This window comes from Lacerta agilis, chromosome 7 (genome assembly GCF_009819535.1).
Source record: "Lacerta agilis isolate rLacAgi1 chromosome 7, rLacAgi1.pri, whole genome shotgun sequence".
Classification (NCBI taxonomy): Eukaryota; Metazoa; Chordata; class Lepidosauria; order Squamata; family Lacertidae; genus Lacerta; species Lacerta agilis.
The window spans coordinates 62,098,080-62,125,601 of record NC_046318.1 but is presented as its reverse complement, the minus strand read 5'-3'; the positions used below and the strand labels follow the sequence as shown (position 1 = coordinate 62,125,601).

At 42.0% G+C, this 27,522-nt stretch overlaps 4 protein-coding genes across 8 annotated transcripts in view; 2 read left to right on the top strand and 2 right to left on the bottom strand.

The window, feature by feature from the left end:
- LOC117050153 (meckelin-like) overlaps window positions 1-4,968 on the bottom strand; it is a 33,064-nt gene extending 28,096 nt beyond the window's left edge. For both annotated transcript variants that reach the window (XM_033155571.1, XM_033155572.1), the window contains exons 1-4: window positions 4,759-4,968; window positions 3,583-3,671; window positions 3,375-3,468; window positions 2,126-2,225 (exon numbers count right to left, since the gene is read on the bottom strand). In XM_033155571.1, coding sequence (XP_033011462.1) covers window positions 2,126-2,225; window positions 3,375-3,468; window positions 3,583-3,671; window positions 4,759-4,945 — 470 coding nt within the window. In that variant the 5' untranslated portion in view covers window positions 4,946-4,968. The remainder of the gene's footprint in view (window positions 1-2,125; window positions 2,226-3,374; window positions 3,469-3,582; window positions 3,672-4,758) is intronic.
- Window positions 4,969-5,935: 967 nt separating this feature from the next.
- On the top strand, window positions 5,936-11,992 carry LOC117050151 (RNA-binding protein 12B-like). 2 transcript variants are annotated; one of them, XM_033155568.1, is made up of 3 exons: window positions 5,936-6,271; window positions 9,039-9,085; window positions 9,612-11,992. In XM_033155568.1, exon 3 carries the CDS (start codon window positions 9,640-9,642, stop codon window positions 11,962-11,964), a length of 2,325 nt encoding a protein of 774 aa, XP_033011459.1. In that variant the 5' UTR covers window positions 5,936-6,271; window positions 9,039-9,085; window positions 9,612-9,639; the 3' UTR covers window positions 11,965-11,992. The 2 variants fall into 2 exon arrangements, with proteins under 2 accessions (XP_033011459.1, XP_033011458.1); XM_033155567.1 differs by lacking the exon at window positions 5,936-6,271 and having other exon boundaries at window positions 8,809-9,085.
- Window positions 11,993-12,130: 138 nt separating this feature from the next.
- Window positions 12,131-18,245, bottom strand: LOC117050152 (meckelin-like). The gene is made up of 6 exons (XM_033155570.1): window positions 18,036-18,245; window positions 16,860-16,948; window positions 16,652-16,745; window positions 15,413-15,512; window positions 12,988-13,057; window positions 12,131-12,308 (listed from the first exon to the last, which is right to left on the bottom strand). The coding sequence occupies exons 1-6, from the start codon at window positions 18,220-18,222 to the stop codon at window positions 12,147-12,149; spliced, it is 702 nt and encodes a 233-aa protein (XP_033011461.1). The 5' UTR covers window positions 18,223-18,245; the 3' UTR covers window positions 12,131-12,146.
- A 970-nt stretch (window positions 18,246-19,215) lies between these two features.
- LOC117050149 (RNA-binding protein 12B-like) lies at window positions 19,216-26,076 on the top strand. Of its 3 annotated transcripts, XM_033155564.1 has the most exons (3): window positions 19,216-19,549; window positions 22,548-22,594; window positions 23,120-26,076. In XM_033155564.1, exon 3 carries the CDS (start codon window positions 23,148-23,150, stop codon window positions 25,470-25,472), a length of 2,325 nt encoding a protein of 774 aa, XP_033011455.1. In that variant the 5' UTR covers window positions 19,216-19,549; window positions 22,548-22,594; window positions 23,120-23,147; the 3' UTR covers window positions 25,473-26,076. The 3 variants fall into 3 exon arrangements, with proteins under 3 accessions (XP_033011455.1, XP_033011457.1, XP_033011456.1); XM_033155566.1 differs by lacking the exons at window positions 19,216-19,549; window positions 22,548-22,594 and having other exon boundaries at window positions 22,880-24,070; window positions 24,149-26,076; XM_033155565.1 differs by lacking the exons at window positions 19,216-19,549; window positions 22,548-22,594 and having other exon boundaries at window positions 22,880-24,070; window positions 24,110-26,076.
- Window positions 26,077-27,522: the final 1,446 nt, after the last annotated feature.

Sequence of the window (27,522 nt, the reverse complement as noted above, 5' to 3'; positions counted from 1 at the left end):
ACATTTTGATTATATATTTTGTGTTTTTATATTGTAATTTTATCTTGTGAAAGGCCCCGAGACCTGCGGATATAGCCTGGTACATAAATTATTATTAATAATAATCTTAATAATAATAGTACCGTATATACCCGAACATAAGCCGACCCGAATATAAACCGAGGCACCTAATTTTCCCACAAAAACATGGGAAAGCTTATTGACTCGAGTATAAGCCGGTTCACCTTTGCCGCTGTGGAGGAGGAGGAGGAACGAGCAGCCCGAAAGCAGCCCTTTGGGCTGCTCCTTCCTCTTCCTCCTTTGGCAAGTTTGCATTTATGCGAGCAGTTCAGGAATGGAACAAGCTGCCTGGGGAGAGTAAAGAACCGCTGTTCTTGTATGCTTCTTAAGGAATGGTTGACTGGGGAGAGCGGGTGGCAGCACAAGCGGAGAGAAAGGGCTTCTTTCTCGCCGCCCCCACCGCCCGCCTCACTCAAGTATAAGCCGAGGGCAGCTTTTTCAGCACAAAAAATGTGCTGAAAAACTAGGCTTATACTCAAGTATATATGGTAATAATAATAATAGCATTTAGAGTAGCATTTGCCTGCCAGGAGTCCTCCAGGTAGTGTTGTACTCCAACTCCCATTAGCCCCAGTGTCAGGGATGAACTTAAATGGTCTGGATGGTGGGAACTGCAATCCAGCAGGTTGGGAAGACTGAACTACAACTCCCACTGGACCCAAACTACCACAGCCAGTGCTGATGGGAGTTGTATTCCAAAATATCAGAAGGGCACCAAGATGGAGGAGACTAATCTAGAGGCAAACAAATGTTAATAGTTTGAAGAACATAAAGATATTTGGGGCTTATATTTGTGCATTCTTTTAGAGAAATTTAAGTAAATCTGGCCTAAGCTTAAGGAAAGTTTATAGGTTTACACATATTTCTCAGCACTGAAAAAGTAGCAAACACATATTGAGGTTTTTTCTTCAAATCAAAAACAACTGTATTAGACAAAATGATGCACATGTTTAGGAGGATGTTGAGTTGAACTTTCTCTTCCACCTATACAGAAAAACTACTGCCCTTATATTCCAGAACCAGCTTCCTTTTGCATGCTATCAGTAATTTACTGAAAATGGATCTTTTTGGACTTATCACTGCCAGCTTCCTAAACTACAATACAGAAAGCTAGGAACGAGTGTTGGGTTTGAGCCTCCTTGCTTCAGTTTTCTGTTGGTTTCCTCTAGTGCTCCAGTTCTGGCATCTTCAAGCCAGTTCCCCATTATGGGACTCCCCCCCCCCCCTTACACTGTGCCCTCTGAAACTGGCTGGTTGGAGGTCCTGAAACAGTGTACAGGTAAAATGCTTGTGCAGCTAGAACATTTGTCATAGCACAACACTGAATTCTACCCTATGGTTTAACATCAGTTCACTAACCAAGTTTAAATCCTTTTTAGAAACCTGACATAAAACTGAAGTTCCCCATTTCAGCTGTAATAGGGAACTGTGCTTTAAAGCATTGGTCTTCAACCAGTGAGTAAGAACCCACTACACAGACCTGACATTTAGTTAAACTATGACTTATGGAGCTGAAAATGTATCTGATCTGATTCCATTTTCTTTTAAACATGGGAGCGCGTCAGAAAGTTTGAAATTATAGGTTGTATGCAATGCTGTTCAGCTTACAGAGCAGCGTTCTACTTGCACAACAAAACTTCCTCCTCCTCTCCCCTGCAGCCACCCTTCAAAGTCTGCTCCAAAAGGGTTGGTGGGCTCTGTGAAATGGATTTTGGGGTGCATGGGGAGATGAGGGTAAGGCAGCATGCATGGAATGTTACCTGGGTAATATTGCATACAACCAGTGTTTTTTTTCTGGAGGGACGCATACCCCTAAACATTTGTGAATCTAAGTTTGGCCTCATTGAGGGGCAGTATTTCAATATGAGTAGGAAAATGAGAGTACCCCTAAACATTTTTATTTTATTTTTTAGAAAAAAGCACTGCATACAACCGCATTCCTGCAACATTTTGCAAAATTGTATCAATTGCACTTACTTCCAGTTTCATATATTTGTCCATGAATAAAAGAATAAATCAACAACCCCTTCTCCCAAAGCAAGTCTTCAACAAAAAGAATACTTACATGTTATTTAATGCATTTGAAGTAGCAAATGACTTCCCTTTTCCATCACATGGAACACATAATGCATCTGCCAACACCACACCATTGGTGTCTCTTTCCACTAAGTAAGAGAATATGAACACATATAGTACTACATGGCATATAGGCTCATATAATATGTACATGTGAATAACCGTGTACAAATGCAATGTTTCAGAAAAAAGCTAGAAAATTCAGTTGCCTAATGCACGTCACAAATTTAAAACTTTACTGTGATCCAAAGGGCTTTTCAGTGTTCTGCACATACGCTGGGGCCTTCTAGGACTGCTCTTTTTTCCATAGGCTCTGGTGGTTATGAAAAAATCATTCCAAAATCTTCCGGAACTCTCTGGAGTGAAACTCCATGTGACATAAGGGATTGATGCACTTAGAAAACCAGCTACTTGGAAGTGCTTTTTACACATGGATGGGTCTCTTAATCCTAACAACTATGCTATAGAAACTTGTCAAAATGACCCACAGGTGTGGGAGAGGTCAGGATCTAGCCTACTGACTGGATCCTGTTCCTCACTCCTGAATTAAAGCATTTAAGGTAGCAGGGAAAGACCTCAACTTGAAGTCTTGTAAAGCTAGTCAGAAGAGACAATGCCAAGTTAGACAGACAAATCATTGACAGTATAAAGCAAGTTAATAAGTTTATATTTTCATTTTTTGTCTCTGTTATTATCATTCTGTTACTGACTTATTGACCTCTTGATTTTAGTTGAGAAGCCCATAGTACAATAGCTGCAAAAATGACCTTCCTCAAATGCAGCATAGTATTTGATATTGGGTGGGTGAAAAGACTAATATATTTTTGTTACTTCCTTAAGACAGAAATCAAACATATAGTATTATATCCAATCTTTTCATCCCATGAATAGGACCCTTTCTGAGGCTGAGTATGCATCATACATTTTAAGCACATGACTTTCCCCAACCTGAATCTTGAGAACTATAGTTTGTTAAGGGTGCTGAGAACTGTAATTTGGTGATAGGTAAACTACAGCTCCCATGATTCTTTTGGGGACATAATGTACTTTAAATGTATAGTGTGTACACAGCCTTGGTGTGCAACTCTTAAGTGCACAACTCTCTTTCCATGAATTGAAGATCTTTCCATTCATGGACTTAAAATATTAGGTACAACCCACAAAAATATTCAGTACTGCTTCCTTTGCTGGAGATATCTAATATTTTAACACAATGAACAACTTCATAGAATTCTTACCCAAGATCTCATTAACCGGGCATTTACATCTTCCTTCACTAGTTAAGCCTTTAGGACAAGTAATGCAGTCCCATCCATCTTGGGTAACTCCACTCTAAGAAAACACATATTGAAATATTTTAAATCTCACTGCATTATAACTATATAGTACATCTATACATTGTTTGCAGTAAAAACTGTTTAGAATTTATTGCAAGTATAACATTACCATGCTTTCTGGACATTTTTCACAAGCTATAGAAGATCCACCATTATCAGAAACTAACTTGAATCCTGGTAGACAAGTGCATGATGTACCTGAAACCAACACAATAACTTGTTATTTCAGTTGCTACACACTGAAATCCAATTTGCTCTAACAAGCTTACCTCTCTGAAATATATCCTAAAACATAGCTGTCAACCTTTCCTTTTTTGTGGGAAATTCCCTTATTACAGCATTGGGAAACAGCAGGGAGGGTTGACAGCTATGCTAAAAGCCCGCCTCTCCATTGGCACTTCTGTGTGCTTTGATGGCTAGTAATGGACTCTGTTTGGGGAAACTTGGATTCAAATCCTATTGTAGGCTGTGAAACTTACTGACTGACCCTGGACCTGTCACTCTTTCAACCTAACCATGCACACTGATTATATAAATAACAACACACACCAGGGAGTGACAGAAGCAGCCACACCTTACAGCAAGGTGTCGTATCAGGGTCTACTGGTAGATCACTTGGTGTGTTTTACAATAGCAACAACAAAATTACTCTCTCCCCATCCTAATTGGACTGATGAAATGAAGAAAGATTGGGTCTCAACAAATTTTTGAGCTCAGTTCTTTAGCTCCTGCGAAGATGACAGGAAAGGCCCTCCTTAGATGTCCAAACCCAAGACCAAATAGGCATTCATGAAAAAGCCTTCTCTGTAGAGGCCCCACTTCTCTAAAATGCTTTATCAACGGCCCTGGAATACCGGTAAATCCCATCAATTCACCCCTTGAAGAAAAGTTCCATAGACCCACTTCATACACAGTTGCATTCTCTTGTAACTACATAAGATGTTTGGGTATTTTTGGGGTTGGACCTTGCGGTTTATTTCACTTGGCCTTTAACGATTTCTTCGTTGTAGCTGCATTTGAATTGAAACATTAGAGGGAGGGAGACATAGGGCAATACGCAACGTTAGCCATACCCGCAGCAGGCCCATTCCAATCAATGGGAACGCCATGGATTTCATGGGTCGGCTCATGTACTCGGGAGTATGACTGAAGTGGAAAGAAATGAGGCTTCGATACAAGCGGGGGAAGGAGCCCTCCCGTGGGCCTTCCCGAGGCGCTGGCTCCTCGCCAGGCGGCCCTTCCTAGAGATTTCGCCTGTAAGCCGCGCTCGCCCAGCTCTCCTCACCCCGAGAGCTTTTCCTCTGCGAGGCCCCGCACTGCCCGCAACTCAGGCTGGCGATGTCAAAGTACTGCGTCCCACCGCAGCCCTGGGGCCGGTGCAGCGGGAGGAAGAAGCCCTGGCCTCCCGACAGTCCCGCGCCGAACGGGAGTAAGAAGAAGGCCGCGCAAACCCAAAGCCTCGCCGTCGCCATGGCTACCGAGGCCTCGGCCTCGGCAGCCTTCCTCAGCGGCGCAGCCAATAGGCTCTCGCGTTTCGGAGCTGCCGCTACGGGATGCCAGGCAGACCAAATATATCAGAGTGCGCAAATCAACCATTCCCCAATACCGTAGGTGCCCTACTGAATTCAACGGGGTTTGCTCCCAAGGTAATTGGGGTTAGGATTACAGCCTTAGTTGACCGAATACTGGGATCTGCCTAAAATTTTCTCGACAAATATAAAGGGGGGAAATTGGCCTTTCGCAAGTCAGTTTTTCCCCCTGTTTTGCGGTCACTCTTACATCAAGTCAATAAACGGGTTTTCTACGTGGAAAGACCAAGCATGTCTACGCAGAAGAAATCCGTCCCAAATTCAGTAGGGTTTTTTTTCCTCAGTTAAAGCGTAGGGTTGCAAATTCCAAATCAAGCAAGATGGGTGTTTCGTTCATGCCAGGGAATAAGTGCATTTATTTGAGATTATTGTGTAGGTGCTACATAAGGCACAGATTATAAAACTGCTGTTAGGAGCTACTGCCAATGGTGATGATAGAACACCAGAAATTTAGACAACCACCAATTTTTTTTGGACAAACACTAGGAAACCGGAATAGCCAACCCCAACTCCTATTTTCCATTCGATTTCAGACAGGAAAACTGCGCGAAGTTTAACGAAAATTCGCATGAGACAAAAAGGGCACAGATTGATTTCTGAACTAGAGGTGGAAATGAAGACACGTAAAAAATTAGCTGCTGTTATTTCCACACTCTAATTCTTTTCCATCGAAACTGCACTGTGCGCAAGAACTTACTTCTTCCGCTCATGTGCCATACTAACAGAAAACGATACGACAAAGCAAAACGATTGGTGAAGCCTCGAGTTTCCTGTACAGCAACAGACGCATGCGTACTGGTTGCTAGACGGCTTCTGGGGGACTCTTTGCGCGCGTGCGCAGCAGAACCATTTCCCCCTCCTCCCGGCGCCCGTCCTCGCGTTTCTCCTGAGGGAGACGGGGAGGAAGGCGGCTGCCATTTTGTCCCTTGCAGTTGGGCCTTTTCCTCTGTGAGGCAGAGCGAGGGGAGAGTAGCGCTGTTGCTGCTGGAGGCGAGCGAGTACCGCGCGTTTCAGATGGTGTAGCTGGGCGGGCCGCGACTAGGCGCGCTTTCGGACGTGGCGAGGCCGTACGGAAGAGGCCGCGCCGTTGGGTCTGGCGAGTTTTCCCGCCGCAGCAAAAGCAAAGCGGTTGCGCTGTTTCCTTCCTTCCGTTGAGGGAAGTCGCGGAGCCTGGGCGCTCTCCGGGCCCATTCGCGCCACACGGGCTTGGTTAGTAGCGCTAAAGGGTGTGGTCGTATGTGTGTTTGTGTGTACACGCGAGTTGGTGTGTTAGCACGCGGGTAAGCTGCCTGGCTGTTATCGGTAGTGAGTGTCTTAAGCTGCAGAAACACCTCCTGCCCCTTACTGTGCTTCTCTCCCTTGTGGTAAAAGGGGTCCGAGCGATACCCCGGTGGGTGATAACTTATATTCAGTAGTGCGCGGGCAACCGGTGACGGGACGAACCTGGTGGCTACTTGTAGGGGGAGGCCGCGCCTATGTCTTCCCCCTCCAGCGTCCATTGTAGTAGGTGCGGTGACAAAATAATACTGCCTTCAAGCGAACACCGTTCTTTTTTGTGGACGGAATTCATTCCGGCCTGGGGACGAATTACAGCTCCAATTTAGGAGTGGCTGATCCGGTTGGTGATTCCAGTTCATACCCGGTGACGGTCATCGTGGCTTTTGATTTTGGTTTTTCTTTTTCTTTTTCGCCCTAGCCACAGAATCTATTGTTCTCCCACGCGTATTCGAATGGTTGGTTAATAGCAATCCCTTGGAACCCACTGGACCTTTCTGCCGCTGGCATCCCTGGGAGTGCATTGGAATATACAGGAACTGGTATGGGAGAACCACGCACGACTAAGGAGATGCTGACCGCATTCACAGCTTGTTTTAACAAATGGTTCTTGATGGCTGCCCAAGAAATGTTCTTTGGTGGTGTGATTTCTCCTAGCCTGCATTTACCTGGAGAAAAAGGAAGAATTCTAAGATGCTCAGGATGGCGTGCCTTCTCTGCCCTTCACATACTCTGTACCAAAGTACAGTATATTTTTGCTCTGTCAGGATATCCCCGAGTTCTATCATGCACCAGTCCCTGGGAAGGAATAGCCTAGACACTACAGTACTCCAATAACATTATCATGAACAGTTTAAGGATAGGAGTTAGAAGTGCCTGTTTAGGTGTTAGAAGTGCATGTTTTAACAGGAATCTATATTCTTGTTTTGTGTTAGCTTCTTTCTCATCAAGGACTGCATAGGAGTAAAGTACACGTACAGATTTTTAATTGGGAATAACTATTCTGTGGATATACAAAATACTTAGCAAATTTTTAATATTTGTTTCATTTTTTGTTATTGTTGGGGGATGGGGCTCTAGAAGTAAAAACTTTCCTTTCGGTGAATACCTTTGTCTACTTGCTTTGGAGGTCTCTACTGGGACGGAAAAAGAATTTATAGTTGTCTTTTTAAAAAACCCGAAAAACAAATAAAATAGATTCAGTTCTGTGTTGGACATGGTGGATATCATCCATGGTGTTGGTGGAAGATCTTGAGTTACCCAGGAGTATTTAGAACATTTGTGGCTGGTTTTTAGCATTGTTAGAGTGTTTTTGCACTGATGCCCTGCTTGCAAGGACATCTGGTTGGCCATTGTGAGAACAGGATGCTCGACTAGATGGGCCACTGGCCTGATTCAGTAGGCTATTCTTGTTCTTGCTTCCCAACAATAACATTACCGGTATATAAGAAAAATGTTTGATATTAGGCTTTTGAGTAATGAGATGTTATTAATCCCTATTGATTAGAATACAACCATTGGTTTCAGTATGATACTGATAGTGCTTTTAGAGAACTATTCAATCTTCTCAAAAAGCCCTTGTTCGAAACTTCCAGATTGGTGGTCTAAGATATTTGCAGAGGGGGTGAAAGAAAGTAGGCCGTTTCTATGTACTTTACTGAAATCAAGTTTAAAGTAAATAAGATTTCATAGTTTGCTTTCTTGGTCGGATGAATCAGTTATAGATGAATTCGGTTCTTGCACTGTTCCCATATATGCTAGAGAATATTCTATTTTGACACTGTGATTGTGATCATCCAGACATTTGTTTTTGAGTAGGCTTCATTGAACTCAGTTGGACCTCCGGTTAAACCTGCATAGGATTGGGCTACCCAGTTTTCTGTTGCTTCATATTTATGTATTTTACGGAATTTGTGAAAAGATTGGCTTGGAAAGTGCCATGAAGATGTTTTATGAATGTTGTTGTTCAGTTGTGTCCGACTCTTCGTGACCCCATGGACCAGAGCACGCCAGGCACGCCTATCTTCCACTGCCTCCCGCAGTTTGGCCAAACTCATGCTAGTCGCTTTGAGAACACTACATTTATGAATGTAGTCAGTACATTTGAGTGCCTTAACTTTCGTGATGTTTTAGTGCTTTAAAGAGATATCATAGAGTATATTGTATTCTGGATTTGTGGTTGAATGACAAGCATTTGTGGTGAAATTGGAATGAGCATAAGCAGTATATTTTCCCGAATTTACTTAATTTTTGGATTTTTCTTCCAATATGGTCATCTTTACAACAACGAATTAAACTACAAGCGAACATCTTGCCACCCTCTTCTGAAAAGAATTTAAGAACAACTGCCAACTCCCTATTTTTGTGTGGGACTTCAGTTTTCTATAGCTACAGGCAGTGAAATGTTTGGGTTCTTCCTCCCAACTCTGTGTGGATCTTTTGAAGACTGATTTCAAATTATTTTCTTCACTTGTTGCAATCTGTTTTAAATGGATACACTGGCCAAAATGTTGTTCAGTTGAGATTGGTTATTTCTGATTTTTGTGCCTCTCTGGACTGGGAAATAATTTTAACATAAGAATACCAATCTTGTTTTCTTATTGGCTGATGTTGACCATGATTATGAATATACCACAGTAACACAGGATAGTATGTAAACGTGCTTCTTGACCGTTAATAATGTTTCATTTTCTTTCCACAGTTAAATTGATTTCACAGACTTTATCAGGTCTTCTAAAGGGAAAAAAGGTAAGCTTCAAAGCTTAATGCTTCTTTTGTCTGAGATGATGGTTTTTTCTCCCAGGCTTGTGACTGGAAAAGATGTGCAATTCAATATCCTGATCATGGGGCAAGGATGGCTGAAATTTGATTCGTTATGAGGTGGGCTGTTCTACTGATAGAACATAAATGTCTGAAAATCTAAGATTTCAGTGTAAGTTGCTAGAGAGTCGTGAGACATTTTTGATCACAGATCTTTCTTGGCTTTTGCTAATGGATGGCAAGAACATAGGACCATAGTTGTCTAGAATATATTCTGTGAAAGGTTTGATATGTCTTATTATAGATTGTAAGAAGAGTGATGTTTGATATTGCTGCTTTTAAAATGGGGAATGCTGGTGGACAGTGCGGAATTTCAGATTGAATAGTGTGTAAACTTTCACACTAAAATAGGTTTGTTATTCCAGATGAAGGAGTTCTTTTATTTATTTGTAGCACTTCTTAACTTTTCCAGTGTACTAAAGGCTTGCTATCACATATACCTTTTTGTCCACAGGTGATTATTGTTGTGGGCTGAGTGCAGAATGGCGGTAGTCATCCGTTTACAGGGGCTTCCTGTTGTTGCGGGTTCTGCAGATATTCGCCGCTTCTTCTCAGGATTGAGTATTCCTGATGGAGGTGTACATATCATTGGAGGAGAAAAGGGGGAAGCTTTCGTTATATTTGCAACAGATGAAGATGCACGACAAGCAATGAGCTATTCTGGAGGATTTATCAAGGATTCACGTATAGAGTTCTTTCTTAGCAGCAAGACAGAAATGCAGAGTATAATAGAAATTAGTAGGAAAAGACGGGCAGGTTCCATTAACTCAGGCGCATCTGGAATTGGCAATTTTTCAAATTTAGTTGCTGCCATTAATAAAGGAATTAATAAATCTAGCTGTAGTTCTATGGATCCGTTGGAGAATGAGTTCCGTTCAAATGGATCTCGAAACAGTGATACAGATATTTTGGAACCAAACTATAATCAGCCCAAGAAAGAGGCATTTCCAAGTGTGTACCTATATATACGTAGTATGCCTTACTCTGCAACAGATGATGATGTACGCAATTTCTTCTCTGGATTACAAGTGGAGGGAATAGCTATGAGAAAAGTTAATGGTAAAAATACTGGAGAAGCTGTGGTAAAATTTGCAACATTAAGCCATGCCACAGAAGGGCTTCAACGTGATAGAGAGTATATGGGTTCAAGATTTGTTATCGTACGAAACTCTAATAGAGGAACATGGATTAAGTTTGGTGGAGAGACTGGCGGTCCTTTCAATACCAAACATTTCACTCATCATTTGAATAAGGAAACATTTTCTTCAAGCAGAGAGCATTCGCAAAGAGAGCCAGACTATTTGTCCTCAAGAAAACGCACCTGTTCAAGGTCTCCAGGGAGGGTTATGGCACGCACTCATTCAAGGTCTCCTGCAGGGAGGATTACATCACGTGCCCATTCAAGGTCTCCTGCGGCGAGAGGTTTGTCACATGCCCATTCAAGGTCTCCTGTGGCGAGGGGTTTGTCACGTGCCCATTCAAGGTCTCCGGGGAGGGTTAAGGCACGCCCTCGGTCAAGGTCTCCACAGAGGGTAAGGACACACACCCAGTCAAGGTCACCACGGAGGGCAAGGACCCGGACCCGGTCAAGGTCACCACGGAGGGTTATGGCACGCACCCGGTCAAGGTCTCCACAACGGAGGTTTATGATACGCACCCGTTCAAGGTCTCCACCGCAGAGGTTTACGACACACACTCGTTTTCAAAGCAGTAAATATAATATACTCATTAAAAATCTCCTACCTACTGTTGAGAAGAAAGATTTGATAAAGTTCTTTGGGCATCCAGGTATGATTGCCAGTCATATTATATTTTTAAAGCCAGAAGGCGAAGCAAAGACGAAAAAGGCAATTTTGCTGTGTAAATCATTGGAGGTGTATGAGTTTGTATTTAAATTTCACAAGAATGAACTGCTAGGCCAGCCGATTTTCATCTATCCCATTACAAAAGAAAAGCTGTTGTTCTTAACTGGATCTTCTGAAACAAAAACATCACCAGAAAGACAGCACCATGCAAAGGAAAGAAGTGATAGAGATGAATATTCTGGCTTAAAGACCTGTGTATATGTGAGAAACTTTCCATTTGATGTGACAAATGTTGAAGTACAGAAGTTCTTTGCAGGATTTAGTATTGATAACCGTGACATTTATTTGCTTTATGATGACAAAGGAATTGGACTTGGGGAAGCATTGGTCAACTTCAGAACTGAAGAACAAGCCCGCAAAGCTGAAAGCTTAAATCGCCGGCGGTTTTTGGGAACAGAGGTACTCCTAAGATGTATTTCTGAGCAACAAATGCAAGAGTTTGGTATTAATATTTCATCAACATCAAATGAAAAGATACAGGACAATCTCCGTGGATATGAAAGAGGTGAACATTTTTACCCCAGCAGTTCACAAGGATCCTCTTTGTATGGGAACGTAAAACACCTGTCTAATTATAGACACCCGTCTGATGATTTTATCTGCTCATCTGATCTTTTTAGAGGGCCTCCTGGTGACAGCATTCCTGGTAGTTTTCAAGAAGGGCACTTTAGGCCTGACTATACTTCTAGATGTGGCTCAGATCGTGTCACAATGATTAAATTAAAGAACATACCGTTTCAAGCTTCTGCTAATGAAATTCTGGATTTCTTCCATGGTTATAAAATCATACCAGAATCTCTTTCTATTCTGCGCAATGAATATGGAATGTCTTCTGGTGAAGCTATTCTTGCCATGATGAATTATAATGAGGCAGTGGCTGCTATTAATGAATTAAATGACAGGCCAATTGGCAACCGCAAAGTTAGTTTAACTTTTGGGTAGATGCGAAAATGCCTAGGAGGCAAAGTGAATATGTTTGCAGTATTAATATAATAAAATTAGATTTGTGTTTTTGTTGTTTGGAAAGTGATGAAAAAACATCCATCTATTTGTAAATAGTTAACTGCTTTAAAATGAAAGCTGTTTGATGCAGTGCAATTGCATCTGTTAGAAAGCATAGGTTGTTAGTTACTCCTGAATATAAATAGTAAGTTGAACGTATGCAAACACTCTGGCAGCATGCAAACAAAATGATTATTACTATGACTTACTAGCTTTCCAAAGCGTACTGTTGCAATTCCCTTTGGGGGGTAATTCCCCGTACTCCTGAAGCATAAACCTCCTGTCTGAAAAGATATATATATATTTTAAAAATCAAATTATGTAAATATCTACTCTTAAAGACAGAGGCTTGGATCTAGAATAGCTTTGTCACAAATGGAAAGAGGCATGAATCCAGAGTTAGGTGAGCAGAATCCCACTTGCACAAAGGGCCCTTTCTGTGTCCTCCCCCTACTGCAGTACTGTGACATAGCATCTTTTGAGGGTCAGGGGACCTAGGATGTGATGACAGGGAAGGTAGCTTACATGAGCAAACCTCCCACTGTGGGATATAACTGAAACTGCTTCGCCTACATATTGTCCTATTATTTCGTTTGCATCCGTCTCAAGGAACAATGCAGTGCACCTCTGTGGGCAAAGTCAAATCATTGCAGAATCAAAGCGCCCGCTGTAACTGCAGAGACTGCATTGTTATTGCTGCGTTAGCAGCATCGGTGACCTCACTGGGGAGCATGCCTGAGCAGTGAGTTCCTGGGCTGCCCAGAAAACAAGACCACCACTTGACCTCATTTATGTGGTCCCAAGTAAAGCAGAGCAATGCATGTGGCACCAGCTTGGCTGCAGGTGTTGCTGGAAGGAGGCATACAAGACACCACCCAACTGTCTTAGGGACTCCACTCCAGATTTGCATAGGGGTTATTTCCTTAACCTTTCCTTCTCCCAAAGATGTCCTATTGTACTTACTAAAATATTGGGCTCAGAACAGCTACATGACTTGTTTACACTGATGAATGTTGGTTCACATCTTATACACCTAAAAAGATAAAAATAGAATTTGAAGGCATTCCTTGAAGGCATTTCATACCCTATAGTTTAGTAATCCTTTATAATGAAATAACATCACAGGCAACACCAGAGAACAGACTTGCCCCATTTATGAAAAGCAGACTATACCATTAGTTCTATCAGGTGCACATATCTAACAGTTCAGAGTATCCAATTCAGATATACTCGTGAGAGATAAGTAGAGTTATGGAGGACAAAAATGCTGCAAAAAATGATATCTCTGTGTCTTATTCCTCCCATAATATCTTGTGAAACTCACTATGTGCTGTAATATGATCACACTATGAATTTTCTCATGCTAGCTTCATAAGCATTGGAGGCTGCTGCTGGGTAAACTAGCAGAATGATGAATTGATTTCCCCTAGTGAGTTTCACCTGATGCTACAGATGAGATGTGGCATAGATGTGGGAATGCTATTTTTGACTGACACCTAGCATTTTCTATAATGTCTTGTTCTCCTCATAGAAATGAAGCATCCTGAAATAACTGACAAACTACAAAAGGACTACTGCTGCCCAGCAGCGAGTACTGTTTACATCCTTTCAAACTGCTTTTTAATTGTGTGCTTTTAAAATCGTTTTTATGTGTTGGGGGGGTTATTTGGCTGTTTCTGTTTACATTTTGATTATATATTTTGTGTTTTTATATTGTAATTTTATCTTGTGAAAGGCCCTGAGACCTGCGGATATAGCCTGGTACATAAATTATTATTAATAATAATCTTAATAATAATAGTAGTAATAATAGCAGCATTTAGAGTAGCATTTGCCTGCCAGGAGTCCTCCAGGTAGTGTTGTACTCCAACTCCCATTAGCCCCAGTGTCAGGGATGAACTTAAATGGTCTGGATGGTGGGAACTGCAATCCAGCAACAGCTAGAGGGCAGCAGGTTGGGAAGACTGAACTACAACTCCCACTGGACCCAAACTACCACAGCCAGTGCTGATGGGAGTTGTATTCCAAAATATCAGAAGGGCACCAAGATGGAGGAGACTAATCTAGAGGCAAACAAATGTTAATAGTTTGAAGAACATAAAGATATTTGGGGCTTATATTTGTGCATTCTTTTGGAGAAATTTAAGTAAATCTGGCCTAAGCTTAAGGAAAGTTTATAGGTTTACACATATTTCTCAGCACTGAAAAAGTAGCAAACACATATTGAGGTTTTTTCTTCAAATCAAAAACAACTGTATTAGACAAAATGATGCACATGTTTAGGAGGATGTTGAGTTGAACTTTCTCTTCCACCTATACAGAAAAACTACTGCCCTTATATTCCAGAACCAGCTTCCTTTTGCATGCTATCAGTAATTTACTGAAAATGGATCTTTTTGGACTTATCACTGCCAGCTTCCTAAACTACAATACAGAAAGCTAGGAACGAGTGTTGGGTTTGAGCCTCCTTGCTTCAGTTTTCTGTTGGTTTCCTCTAGTGCTCCAGTTCTGGTATCTTCAAGCCAGTTCCCCATTATGGGACTCCCCCCCCCCCTTACACTGTGCCCTCTGAAACTGGCTGGTTGGAGGTCCTGAAACAGTGTACAGGTAAAATGCTTGTGCAGCTAGAACATTTGTCATAGCACAACACTGAATTCTACCCTATGGTTTAACATCAGTTCACTAACCAAGTTTAAATCCTTTTTAGAAACCTGACATAAAACTGAAGTTCCCCATTTCAGCTGTAATAGGGAACTGTGCTTTAAAGCATTGGTCTTCAACCAGTGAGTAAGAACCTACTACAGTCACAGACCTGACATTTAGTTAAACTATGACTTATGAAGCTGAAAATGTATCTGATCTGATTCCATTTTCTTTTAAACATGGGAGCGCGTCAGAAAGTTTGAAATTATAGGTTGTATGCAATGCTGTTCAGCTCACAGAGCAGCGTTCTACTTGCACAACAAAACTTCCTCCTCCTCTCCCCTGCAGCCACCCTTCAAAGTCTGCTCCAAAAGGGTTGGTGGGCTCTGTGAAATGGATTTTGGGGTGCATGGGGAGATGAGGGTAAGGCAGCATGCATGGAATGTTACCTGGGTAATATTGCATACAACCAGTGTTTTTTTTCTGGAGGGACGCATACCCCTAAACATTTGTGAATCTAAGTTTGGCCTCATTGAGGGGCGGTATTTCAATAAGAGTAGGAAAATGAGAGTACCCCTAAACATTTTTTTTAGAAAAAAGCACTGCATACAACCGCATTCCTGCAACATTTTGCAAAATTGTATCAATTGCACTTACTTCCAATTTCATATATTTGTCCATGAATAAAAGAATAAATCAACAACCCCTTCTCCCAAAGCAAGTCTTCAACAAAAAGAATACTTACATGTTATTTAATGTATTTGAAGTAGCAAATGACTTCCCTTTTCCATCACATGGAACACATAATGCATCTGCCAACACCACACCATTGGTGTCTCTTTCCACTAAGTAACACATATAGTAACATGGCATATAGGCTTATATAATATGTACATGTGAATAACCATGTACAAATGCAATGTTTCAGAAAAAAGCTAGAAAATTCAGTTGCCTAATGCACGTCACAAATTTAAAACTTTACTGTGATCCAAAGGGCTTTTCAGTGTTCTGCACATATGCTGGGGTCTTCTAGGACTGCTCTTTTTTCCATAGGCTCTGGTGGTTATGAAAAAATCATTCCAAAATCTTCCAGAACTCTCTGGAGTGAAACTCCATGTGACATAAGGGATTGATGCAGTTAGAAAACCAGCTACTTGGAAGTGCTTTTTACACATGGATGGGTCTCTTAATCCTAACAACTATGCTATAGAAACTTGTCAAAATGACCCACAGGTGTGGGAGAGGTCAGGATCTAGCCTACTGACTGGATCCTGTTCCTCACTCCTGAATTAAAGCATTTAAGGTAGCAGGGAAAGACCTCAACTTGAAGTCTTGTAAAGCTAGTCAGAAGAGACAATGCCAAGTTAGACAGACAAATCATTGACAGTATAAAGCAAGTTAATAAGTTTATATTTTCATTTTTTGTCTCTGTTATTATCATTCTGTTACTGACTTATTGACCTCTTGATTTTAGTTGAGAAGCCCATAGTACAATAGCTGCAAAAATGACCTTCCTCAAATGCAGCATAGTATTTGATATTGGGTGGGTGAAAAGACTAATATATTTTTGTTACTTCCTTAAGACAGAAATCAAACATATAGTATTATATCCAATCTTTTCATCCCATGAATAGAAGGACCCTTTCTGAGGCTGAGTATGCATCATACATTTTAAGCACATGACTTTCCCCAACCTGAATCTTGAGAACTATAGTTTGTTAAGGGTGCTGAGAACTGCAATTTGGTGATAGGTAAACTACAGCTCCCATGATTCTTTTGGGGACATAATGTACTTTAAATGTATAGTGTGTACACAGCCTTGGTGTGCAACTCTTAAGTGCACAACTCTCTTTCCATGAATTGAAGATCTTTCCATTCATGGACTTAAAATATTAGGTACAACCCACAAAAATATTCAGTACTGCTTCCTTTGCTGGAGATATCTAATATTTTAACACTATGAACAACTTCATAGAATTCTTACCCAAGATCTCATTAACCGGGCATTTACATCTTCCTTCACTAGTTAAGCCTTTAGGACAAGTAATGCAGTCCCATCCATCTTGGGTAACTCCACTCTAAGAAAACACATATTGAAATATTTTAAATCTCACTGCATTATAACTATATAGTACATCTATACATTGTTTGCAGTAAAAACTGTTTAGAATTTATTGCAAGTATAACATTACCATGCTTTCTGGACATTTTTCACAAGCTATAGAAGATCCACCATTATCAGAAACTAACTTGAATCCTGGTAGACAAGTGCATGATGTACCTGAAACCAACACAATAACTTGTTATTTCAGTTGCTACACACTGAAATCCAATTTGCTCTAACAAGCTTACCTCTCTGAAATATATCCTAAAACATAGCTGTCAACCTTTCCTTTTTTGTGGGAAATTCCCTTATTACAGCATTGGGAAACAGCAGGGAGGGTTGACAGCTATGCTAAAAGCCCGCCTCTCCATTGGCACTTCTGTGTGCTTTGATGGCTAGTAATGGACTCTGTTTGGGGAAACTTGGATTCAAATCCTATTGTAGGCTGTGAAACTTACTGACTGACCCTGGACCTGTCACTCTTTCAACCTAACCATGCACACTGATTATATAAATAACAACACACACCAGGGAGTGACAGAAGCAGCCACACCTTACAGCAAGGTGTCGTATCAGGGTCTACTGGTAGATCACTTGGTGTGTTTTACAATAGCAACAACAAAATTACTCTCCCCCCATCCTAATTGGACTGATGAAATGAAGAAAGATTGGGTCTCAACAAATTTTTGAGCTCAGTTCTTTAGCTCCTGCGAAGATGACAGGAAAGGCCCTCCTTAGATGTCCAAACCCAAGACCAAATAGGCATTCATGAAAAAGCCTTCTCTATAGAGGCCCCACTTCTCTAAAATGCTTTATCAACGGCCCTGGAATACCGGTAAATCCCATCAATTCACCCCTTGAGGAAAAGTTCCATAGACCCACTTCATACACAGTTGCATTCTCTTGTAACTACATAAGATGTTTGGGTATTTTTGGGGTTGGACCTTGCGGTTTATTTCACTTGGCCTTTAACGATTTCTTCGTTGTAGCTGCATTTGAATTGAAACATTAGAGGGAGGGAGACATAGGGCAATACGCAACGTTAGCCATACCCGCAGCAGGCCCATTCCAATCAATGGGAACGCCATGGATTTCATGGGTCGGCTCATGTACTCGGGAGTATGACTGAAGTGGAAAGAAATGAGGCTTCGATACAAGCGGGGGAAGGAGCCCTCCCGTGGGCCTTCCCGAGGCGCTGGCTCCTCGCCAGGCGGCCCTTCCTAGAGATTTCGCCTGTAAGCCGCGCTCGCCCAGCTCTCCTCACCCCGAGAGCTTTTCCTCTGCGAGGCCCCGCACTGCCCGCAACTCAGGCTGGCGATGTCAAAGTACTGCGTCCCACCGCAGCCCTGGGGCCGGTGCAGCGGGAGGAAGAAGCCCTGGCCTCCCGACAGTCCCGCGCCGAACGGGAGTAAGAAGAAGGCCGCGCAAACCCAAAGCCTCGCCGTCGCCATGGCTACCGAGGCCTCGGCCTCGGCAGCCTTCCTCAGCGGCGCAGCCAATAGGCTCTCGCGTTTCGGAGCTGCCGCTACGGGATGCCAGGCAGACCAAATATATCAGAGTGCGCAAATCAACCATTCCCCAATACCGTAGGTGCCCTACTGAATTCAACGGGGTTTGCTCCCAAGGTAATTGGGGTTAGGATTACAGCCTTAGTTGACCGAATACTGGGATCTGCCTAAAATTTTCTCGACAAATATAAAGGGGGGAAATTGGCCTTTCGCAAGTCAGTTTTTTTCCCTGTTTTGCGGTCACTCTTACATCAAGTCAATAAACGGGTTTTCTACGTGGAAAGACCAAGCATGTCTACGCAGAAGAAATCCGTCCCAAATTCAGTAGGGTTTTTTTTTTCTCAGTTAAAGCGTAGGGTTGCAAATTCCAAATCAAGCAAGATGGGTGTTTCGTTCATGCCAGGGAATAAGTGCATTTATTTGAGATTATTGTGTAGGTGCCACATAAGGCACAGATTATAAAACTGCTGTTAGGAGCTACTGCCAATGGTGATGATAGAACACCAGAAATTTAGACAACCACCAATTTTTTTTGGACAAACACTAGGAAACCGGAATAGCCAACCCCAACTCCTATTTTCCATTCGATTTCAGACAGGAAAACTGCGCGAAGTTTAACGAAAATTCGCATGAGACAAAAAGGGCACAGATTGATTTCTGAACTAGAGGTGGAAATGAAGACACGTAAAAAATTAGCTGCTGTTATTTCCACACTCTAATTCTTTTCCATCGAAACTGCACTGTGCGCAAGAATTTACTTCTTCCGCTCATGTGCCATACTAACAGAAAACGATACGACAAAGCAAAACGATTGGTGAAGCCTCGAGTTTCCTGTACAGCAACAGACGCATGCGTACTGGTTGCTAGACGGCTTCTGGGGGACTCTTTGCGCGCGTGCGCAGCAGAACCATTTCCCCCTCCTCCCGGCGCCCGTCCTCGCGTTTCTCCTGAGGGAGACGGGGAGGAAGGCGGCTGCCATTTTGTCCCTTGCAGTTGGGCCTTTTCCTCTGTGAGGCAGAGCGAGGGGAGAGTAGCGCTGTTGCTGCTGGAGGCGAGCGAGTACCGCGCGTTTCAGATGGTGTAGCTGGGCGGGCCGCGACGAGGCGCGCTTTCGGACGTGGCGAGGCCGTACGGAAGAGGCCGCGCCGTTGGGTCTGGCGAGTTTTCCCGCCGCAGCAAAAGCAAAGCGGTTGCGCTGTTTCCTTCCTTCCGTTGAGGGAAGTCGCGGAGCCTGGGCGCTCTCCGGGCCCATTCGCGCCACACGGGCTTGGTTAGTAGCGCTAAAGGGTGTGGTCGTATGTGTGTTTGTGTGTACACGCGAGTTGGTGTGTTAGCACGCGGGTAAGCTGCCTGGCTGTTATCGGTAGTGAGTGTCTTAAGCTGCAGAAACACCTCCTGCCCCTTACTGTGCTTCTCTCCCTTGTGGTAAAAGGGGTCCGAGCGATACCCCGGTGGGTGATAACTTATATTCAGTAGTGCGCGGGCAACCGGTGACGGGACGTACCTGGTGGCTACTTGTAGGGGGAGGCCGCGCCTATGTCTTCCCAGTGTGGTGTAGTGGTTTAGAGCGGTAGACTCCTTATCTGGGGAACCGGGTTCGCGTCTCCGCTCCTCCACATGCAGCTGCTGGGTGACCTTGGGCTAGTCACACTTCTCTGAAGTCTCTCAGCCCCACTCACCTCACAGAGTGTTTGTTGTGGGGAAGGAAGGGAAAGGAGAATGTGAGCCGCTTTGAGACTCCTTCTGGTAGTGATAAAGCGGGATATCAAATCCAAACTCTTCTTCTTCCCCCTCCAGCGTCCAGTGTAGTAGGTGCGGTGACAAAATAATACTGCCTTCAAGCGAACACCGTTCTTTTTTGTGGACGGAATTCATTCCGGCCTGGGGACGAATTACAGCTCCAATTTAGGAGTGGCTGATCCGGTTGGTGATTCCAGTTCATACCCGGTGACGGTCATCGTGGCTTTTGATTTTGGTTTTTCTTTTTCTTTTTCGCCCTAGCCACAGAATCTATTGTTCTCCCACGCGTTTTCGAATGGTTGGTTAATAGCAATCCCTTGGAACCCACTGGACCTTTCTGCCGCTGGCATCCCTGGGAGTGCATTGGAATATACAGGAACTGGTATGGGAGAACCACGCAGGACTAAGGAGATGCTGACCGCATTCACGGCTTGTTTTAACAAATGGTTCTTGATGGCTGCCCAAGAAATGTTCTTTGGTGGTGTGATTTCTCCTAGCCTGCATTTACCTGGAGAAAAAGGAAGAATTCTAAGATGCTCAGGATGGCGTGCCTTCTCTGCCCTTCACATACTCTGTACCAAAGTACAGTATATTTTTGCTCTTTCAGGATATCCCCGAGTTCTATCATGCACCAGTCCCTGGGAAGGAATAGCCTAGACACTACAGTACTCCAATAACATTATCATGAACAGTTTAAGTATAGGAGTTAGAAGTGCCTGTTTAGCTGTTAGAAGTGCATGTTTTAACAGGAATCTATATTCTTGTTTTGTGTTAGCTTCTTTCTCATCAAGGACTGCATAGGAGTAAAATACACGTACAGATTTTTAATTGGGAATAACTATTCTGTGGATATACAAAATACTTAGCAAATTGTTAATATTTGTTTCATTTTTTTGTTATTGTTGGGGGATGGGCCTCTAGAAGTAAAAACTTTCCTTTCGGTGAATACCTTTGTCTACTTGCTTTGGAGGTCTCTACTGGGACGGAAAAAGAATTTATAGTTGTCTTTTTAAAACCCCCGAAAAACAAATAAAATAGATTCAGTTCTGTGTTGGACATGGTGTATATTATCCATGGTGTTGGTGGAAGATCTTGAGTTACCCAGGAGTATTTAGAACATTTGTGGCTGGTTTTTAGCATTGTTAGAGTGTTTTTGCACTGATGCCCTGCTTGCAAGGACATCTGGTTGGCCATTGTGAGAACAGGATGCTGGACTAGATGGGCCACTGGCCTGATTCAGTAGGCTATTCTTGTTCTTGCTTCCCAACAATAACATTACCGGTATATAAGAAGAATGTTTGATATTAGGCTTTTGAGTAATGAGATGTTATTAATCCCTATTGATTAGAATACAGCCATTGGTTTCAGTATGATACTGATAGTGCTTTTAGAGAACTATTCAATCTTCTCAAAAAGCCCTTGTTCGAAACTTCCAGATTGGTGGTCTATGATATTTGCAGAGGGGGTGAAAGAAAGTAGGCCGTTTCTATGTACTTTACTGAAATCAAGTTTAAAGTAAATAAGATTTCATAGTTTGCTTTCTTGGTCGTATGAATCAGTTATAGATGAATTCGGTTCTTGCACTGTTCCCATATATGCTAGAGAATATTCTATTTTGACACTGTGATTGTGATCATCCGGACATTTATTTTTGAGTAGGCTTCCTTGAACTCAGTTGGACCTCCGGTTAAACCTGCATAGGATTGGGCTATTCTGTTGCTTCATATTTATGTATTTTACGGAATTTGTGAAAAGATTGGCTTGGAAAGTGCCATGAAGATGTTTTATGAATGTTGTTGTTCAGTTGTGTCCGACTCTTCGTGACCCCATGGACCAGAGCACGCCAGGCACGCCTATCTTCCACTGCCTCCCGCAGTTTGGCCAAACTCATGCTAGTCGCTTTGAGAACACTACATTTATGAATGTAGTCAGTACATTTGAGTGCCTTAACTTTCGTGATGTTTTAGTGCTCTAAAGAGATATCATAGAGTATATTGTATTCTGGATTTGTGGTTGAATGACAAGCTTTTGTGGTGAAATTGGAATGAGCATAAGCAGTATATTTTCCCGAATTTACTTAATTTTTGGATTTTTCTTCCAATATGGTCATCTTTACAACAACGAATTAAACTACAAGCGAACATCTTGCCACCCTCTTCTGAAAAGAATTTAAGAACAACTGCCAACTCCCTATTTTTGTGTGGGACTTCAGTTTTCTATAACTACAGGCAGTGAAATGTTTGGGTTCCTCCACCCAACTCTGTGTGGATCTTTTGAAGACTGATTTCAAACTATTTTCTTCACTTGTTGCAATCTGTTTTAAATGGATACACTGGCCAAAATGTTGTTCAGTTGAGATTGGTTATTTCTGATTTTTGTGCCTCTCTGGACTGGGAAATAATTTTAACATAAGAATACCAATCTTGATTTCTTATTGGCTGATGTTGACCATGATTATGAATATACCACAGTAACACAGGATAAACCTGCTTCTTGACCGTTAATAATGTTTCATTTTCTTTCCACAGTTAAATTGATTTCACAGACTTTATCAGGTCTTCTAAAGGGAAAAAAGGTAAGCTTCAAAGCTTATGCTTCTTTTGTCTGAGATGATGGTTTTTTCTCCCAGGCTTGTGACTGGAAAAGATGTGCAATTCAATATCCTGATCAAGGGGCAAGGATGGCTGAAATTTGATTCGTTATGAGGTGGGCTGTTCTACTGATAGAACATAAATGTCTGAAAATCTAAGATTTCAGTGTAAGTTGCTAGAGAGTCGTGAGACATTTTTGATCACAGATCTTTCTTGGCTTTTGCTAATGGATGGCAAGAACATAGGACCATAGTTGTCTAGATTATATTCTGTGAAAGGTTTGATATGTCTTATTATAGATTGTAAGAAGAGTGATGTTTGATATTGCTGCTTTTAAAATGGGGAATGCTGGTGGACAGTGCGGAATTTCAGATTGAATAGTGTGTAAACTTTCACACTAAAATAGGTTTGTTATTCCAGATGAAGGAGTTCTTTTATTTATTTGTAGCACTTCTTAACTTTTCCAGTGTACTAAAGGCTTGCTATCACATATACCTTTTTGTCCACAGGTGATTATTGTTGTGGGCTGAGTGCAGAATGGCGGTAGTCATCCGTTTACAGGGGCTTCCTGTTGTTGCGGGTTCTGCAGATATTCGCCGCTTCTTCTCAGGATTGAGTATTCCTGATGGAGGTGTACATATCATTGGAGGAGAAAAGGGGGAAGCTTTCGTTATATTTGCAACAGATGAAGATGCACGACAAGCAATGAGCTATTCTGGAGGATTTATCAAGGATTCACGTATAGAGTTCTTTCTTAGCAGCAAGACAGAAATGCAGACTATAATAGAAATTAGTAGGAAAAGACGGGCAGGTTCCATTAACTCAGGCGCATCTGGAATTGGCAATTTTTCAAATTTAGTTGCTGCCATTAATAAAGGAATTAATAAATCTAGCTGTAGTTCTATGGATCCGTTGGAGAATGAGTTCCGTTCAAATGGATCTCGAAACAGTGATACAGATATTTTGGAACCAAACTATAATCAGCCCAAGAAAGAGGCATTTCCAAGTGTGTACCTATATATACGTAGTATGCCTTACTCTGCAACAGATGATGATGTACGCAATTTCTTCTCTGGATTACAAGTGGAGGGAATAGCTATGAGAAAAGTTAATGGTAAAAATACTGGAGAAGCTGTGGTAAAATTTGCAACATTAAGCCATGCCACAGAAGGGCTTCAACGTGATAGAGAGTATATGGGTTCAAGATTTGTTATCGTACGAAACTCTAATAGAGGAACATGGATTAAGTTTGGTGGAGAGACTGGCGGTCCTTTCAATACCAAACATTTCACTCATCATTTGAATAAGGAAACATTTTCTTCAAGCAGAGAGCATTCGCAAAGAGAGCCAGACTATTTGTCCTCAAGAAAACGCACCTGTTCAAGGTCTCCCGGGAGGGTTATGGCACGCACTCGTTCAAGGTCTCCTGCAGGGAGGATTACATCACGTGCCCATTCAAGGTCTCCTGCGGCGAGAGGTTTGTCACATGCCCATTCAAGGTCTCCTGTGGCGAGGGGTTTGTCACGTGCCCATTCAAGGTCTCCAGGGAGGGTTAAGGCACGCCCTCGGTCAAGGTCTCCACAGAGGGTAAGGACACACACCCAGTCAAGGTCACCACGGAGGGCAAGGACCCGGACCCGGTCAAGGTCACCACGGAGGGTTATGGCACGCACCCGGTCAAGGTCTCCACAACAGAGGTATATGATACGCACCCGTTCAAGGTCTCCACCGCAGAGGTTTACGACACACTCTCGTTTTGAAAGCACAAAATATTCTATACTCATTAAAAATCTCCTACCTACTGTTGAGAAGAAAGATTTGCTAAAGTTCTTTGGGCATCCAGGTATGATTGCCAGTCCTATTATATTTTTAAAGCCAGAAGGCGAAGCAAAGACGAAAAAGGCAATTATGCTGTGTCGATCATTGGCGGTGTATGAGTTTATATTGAGCTTTCACAAGGACAAACTGCTAGGCCAGCCGGTTTCCATCTATCCCATTTCAAAAGAAAAGCTGTTGTCCTTAACTGGATCTTCTGAAACAAAAACATCACCAGAAAGACAGCACCATGCAAAGGAAAGAAGTGATAGAGATGAATATTCTGGCTTAAAGACCTGTGTATATGTGAGAAACTTTCCATTTGATGTGACAAATGTTGAAGTACAGAAGTTCTTTGCAGGATTTAGTATTGATAACCGTGACATTTATTTGCTTTATGATGACAAAGGAATTGGACTTGGGGAAGCATTGGTCAACTTCAGAACTGAAGAACAAGCCCGCAAAGCTGAAAGCTTAAATCGCCGGCGGTTTTTGGGAACAGAGGTACTCCTAAGATGTATTTCTGAGCAACAAATGCAAGAGTTTGGTATTAATATTTCATCAACATCAAATGAAAAGATACAGGATAATCTCCGTGGATATGAAAGAGGTGAACATTTTTACCCCAGCAGTTCACAAGGATCCTCTTTGCATGGGAACGTAAAACACCTGTCTCATTATAGACACCCGTCTGATGATTTTATCCGCTCATCTGATCTTTTTAGAGGGCCTCCTGGTGACAGCATTCCTGGTAGTTTTCAAGAAGGGCACTTTAGGCCTGACTATACTTCTAGAGGTGGCTCAGACCGTGTCACAATGATTAAATTAAAGAACATACCGTTTCAAGCTTCTGCTAATGAAATTCTGGATTTCTTCCATGGTTATAAAATCATACCAGAATCTCTTTCTATTCTGCGCAATGAATATGGAATGTCTTCTGGTGAAGCTATTCTTGCCATGATGAATTATAATGAGGCAGTGGCTGCTATTAATGAATTAAATGACAGGCCAATTGGCAACCGCAAAGTTAGTTTAACTTTTGGGTAGATGCGAAAATGCCTAGGAGGCAAAGTGAATATGTTTGCAGTATTAATATAATAAAAGTAGATTTGTGTTTTTGTTATTTGGAAAGTGATGAAAAAACATCCATCTATTTGTAAATAGTTAACTGCTTTAAAATGAAAGCTGTTTGATGCAGTGCAATTGCATCTGTTAGAAGGCATAGGTTGTTAGTTACTCCTGAATATAAATAGTAAGTTGAACACAAGTTTTGGATTCTTGTCTGTAGCATTCAATGGCATATTGAATGTTTCTTGTTAATTTCAGCTTAGCGTTTCTTTTAAAATAAATGTACCTAAATGAAATATGTGTATGGTTAATTTGTATATTGCTTTTTTACACCCATTAGCGTATGACAGCCCTAATAAGAACCAGTATTGCAGTTTGGCAGTGTCTTCCTCTATAAATTGTACAAATTACAGGCTATACAGGAAATACATTGGTACTACTAGAAGATAGTTGAAACTCTTGAAGTTCTAAGGCTGTTGGTTAAACAACCCAAGATGCATATTTTCATGTCCACTTGGCTTCCCAAATTTTTGAATAATGGTAATTGGGTGTCCTCATACTACTGATTTACAGAGGTTTTTTTTTATTATTATATAAAAAAATAATAATCCAGGGAAGAACAAACTGTCCATTGGATGAAAAGGCTGCTTGGATGAATATGTAAAAGCAAGAGTTTAAAGGGAAGTTGTATTATCCCCAAACTTCAACTCCCATGAAGTTGGTATCAGCGAGCTTCCTGACTGATCTTTTTGAAAAAGGAATGTACCCATTTTCTTTTCCATATCTGCACAACACTTTTGTTTGGGTCTTCAAACTGCAGTCTTTTGTGATGTTTAGTGCAGACTACTTTCAACTGCACACCTACAATGAAAATTGAGGAAGCATTACTAGATGGAGTTACTTTTCAAGATTATAATGCATTTTCAATATTAAAATGCAGGGGTCATCAATCTGACATTTGAAAGGATTTTGTGTGTGTCTGCAGGCAGATGTCCCAGAGTCTTAGCTTTCATTTAAGAAAAAAGCAGGTCTCTAGCCCTCCCAGAAAGAAAGTTATGTGGCAAAATGTACAGTACCTTCTAAATTACCTTGAGGTAATTTTAGTATTAACTCAAGGTAATCCACCTCTGTTTTAGTATTTAAACTTTTTATGTTTTAAAGTATGGTTGTGAATTTTCCTTGATATCCTCGTTTTATATTTTTGTAAAGCACTTTGAGATTTGTTTGTTTTTTAATCAAGCAGCGTATAAATTTTATGAAATAAGTGATTTCTGTGAGATGATAGTGAGTGTGGTGTGGCCACCTTGTATAGTTTTCTTGTTAGACAGCAACAGCATCAGTGTATATTCAGTATTGTGGTGATCTCCACAATCAGGACCAGCAGGGCATAGCTGACTTCTTGTGATAAGCCTAAGGTTGATGGATTTTTTAGTCTAATTTTGTGTTATGCCATGTCCCCAATGGCAGCCATTTTGTGACTGGTGCCCACAGCACACACTCAAAATTCAAAATGTGCTCATTGGTACAAAAAGCTTGGCAAACCTCTGGCAAATTGCTATTGTGATGGTTTATTCCTCTCCTTAGATATTTGCCAATTCCGGCACTATTTGGTCCAGTCGTGTCCAACTCTGGGGTTAAGGCGCTCAACTCACTCTATAGGCCGAGGGAGCCAGCGTTTTTCCGCCGACAGCTTCTAGGTCATGTGGCCAGCATGACAAACCCACTTCTGGCAAACCAGAGCAGCGCACGGAAACGCCGTTTACCTTCACGCTGGAGTGGTCCCTATTTATCTACTTGCACTTTGACATGCTTTTGAACTGCTAGGTGGGCAAGAGCTGGGACCGAGCAACGGGAGCTCACCCCGTGGCAGGGATTCGAACCACCAACCTTCTGATCAGCAAGCCCTAGACTCTGTGGTTTAACCCACAGCACCACCTGGGTCCCTACGTATTGTATTGACTAGCTGGTAGCAAATCCCCATGTACTTTGTAAAACCATTTGGACTCCTAACTCCTATTAGCCTCAGCCT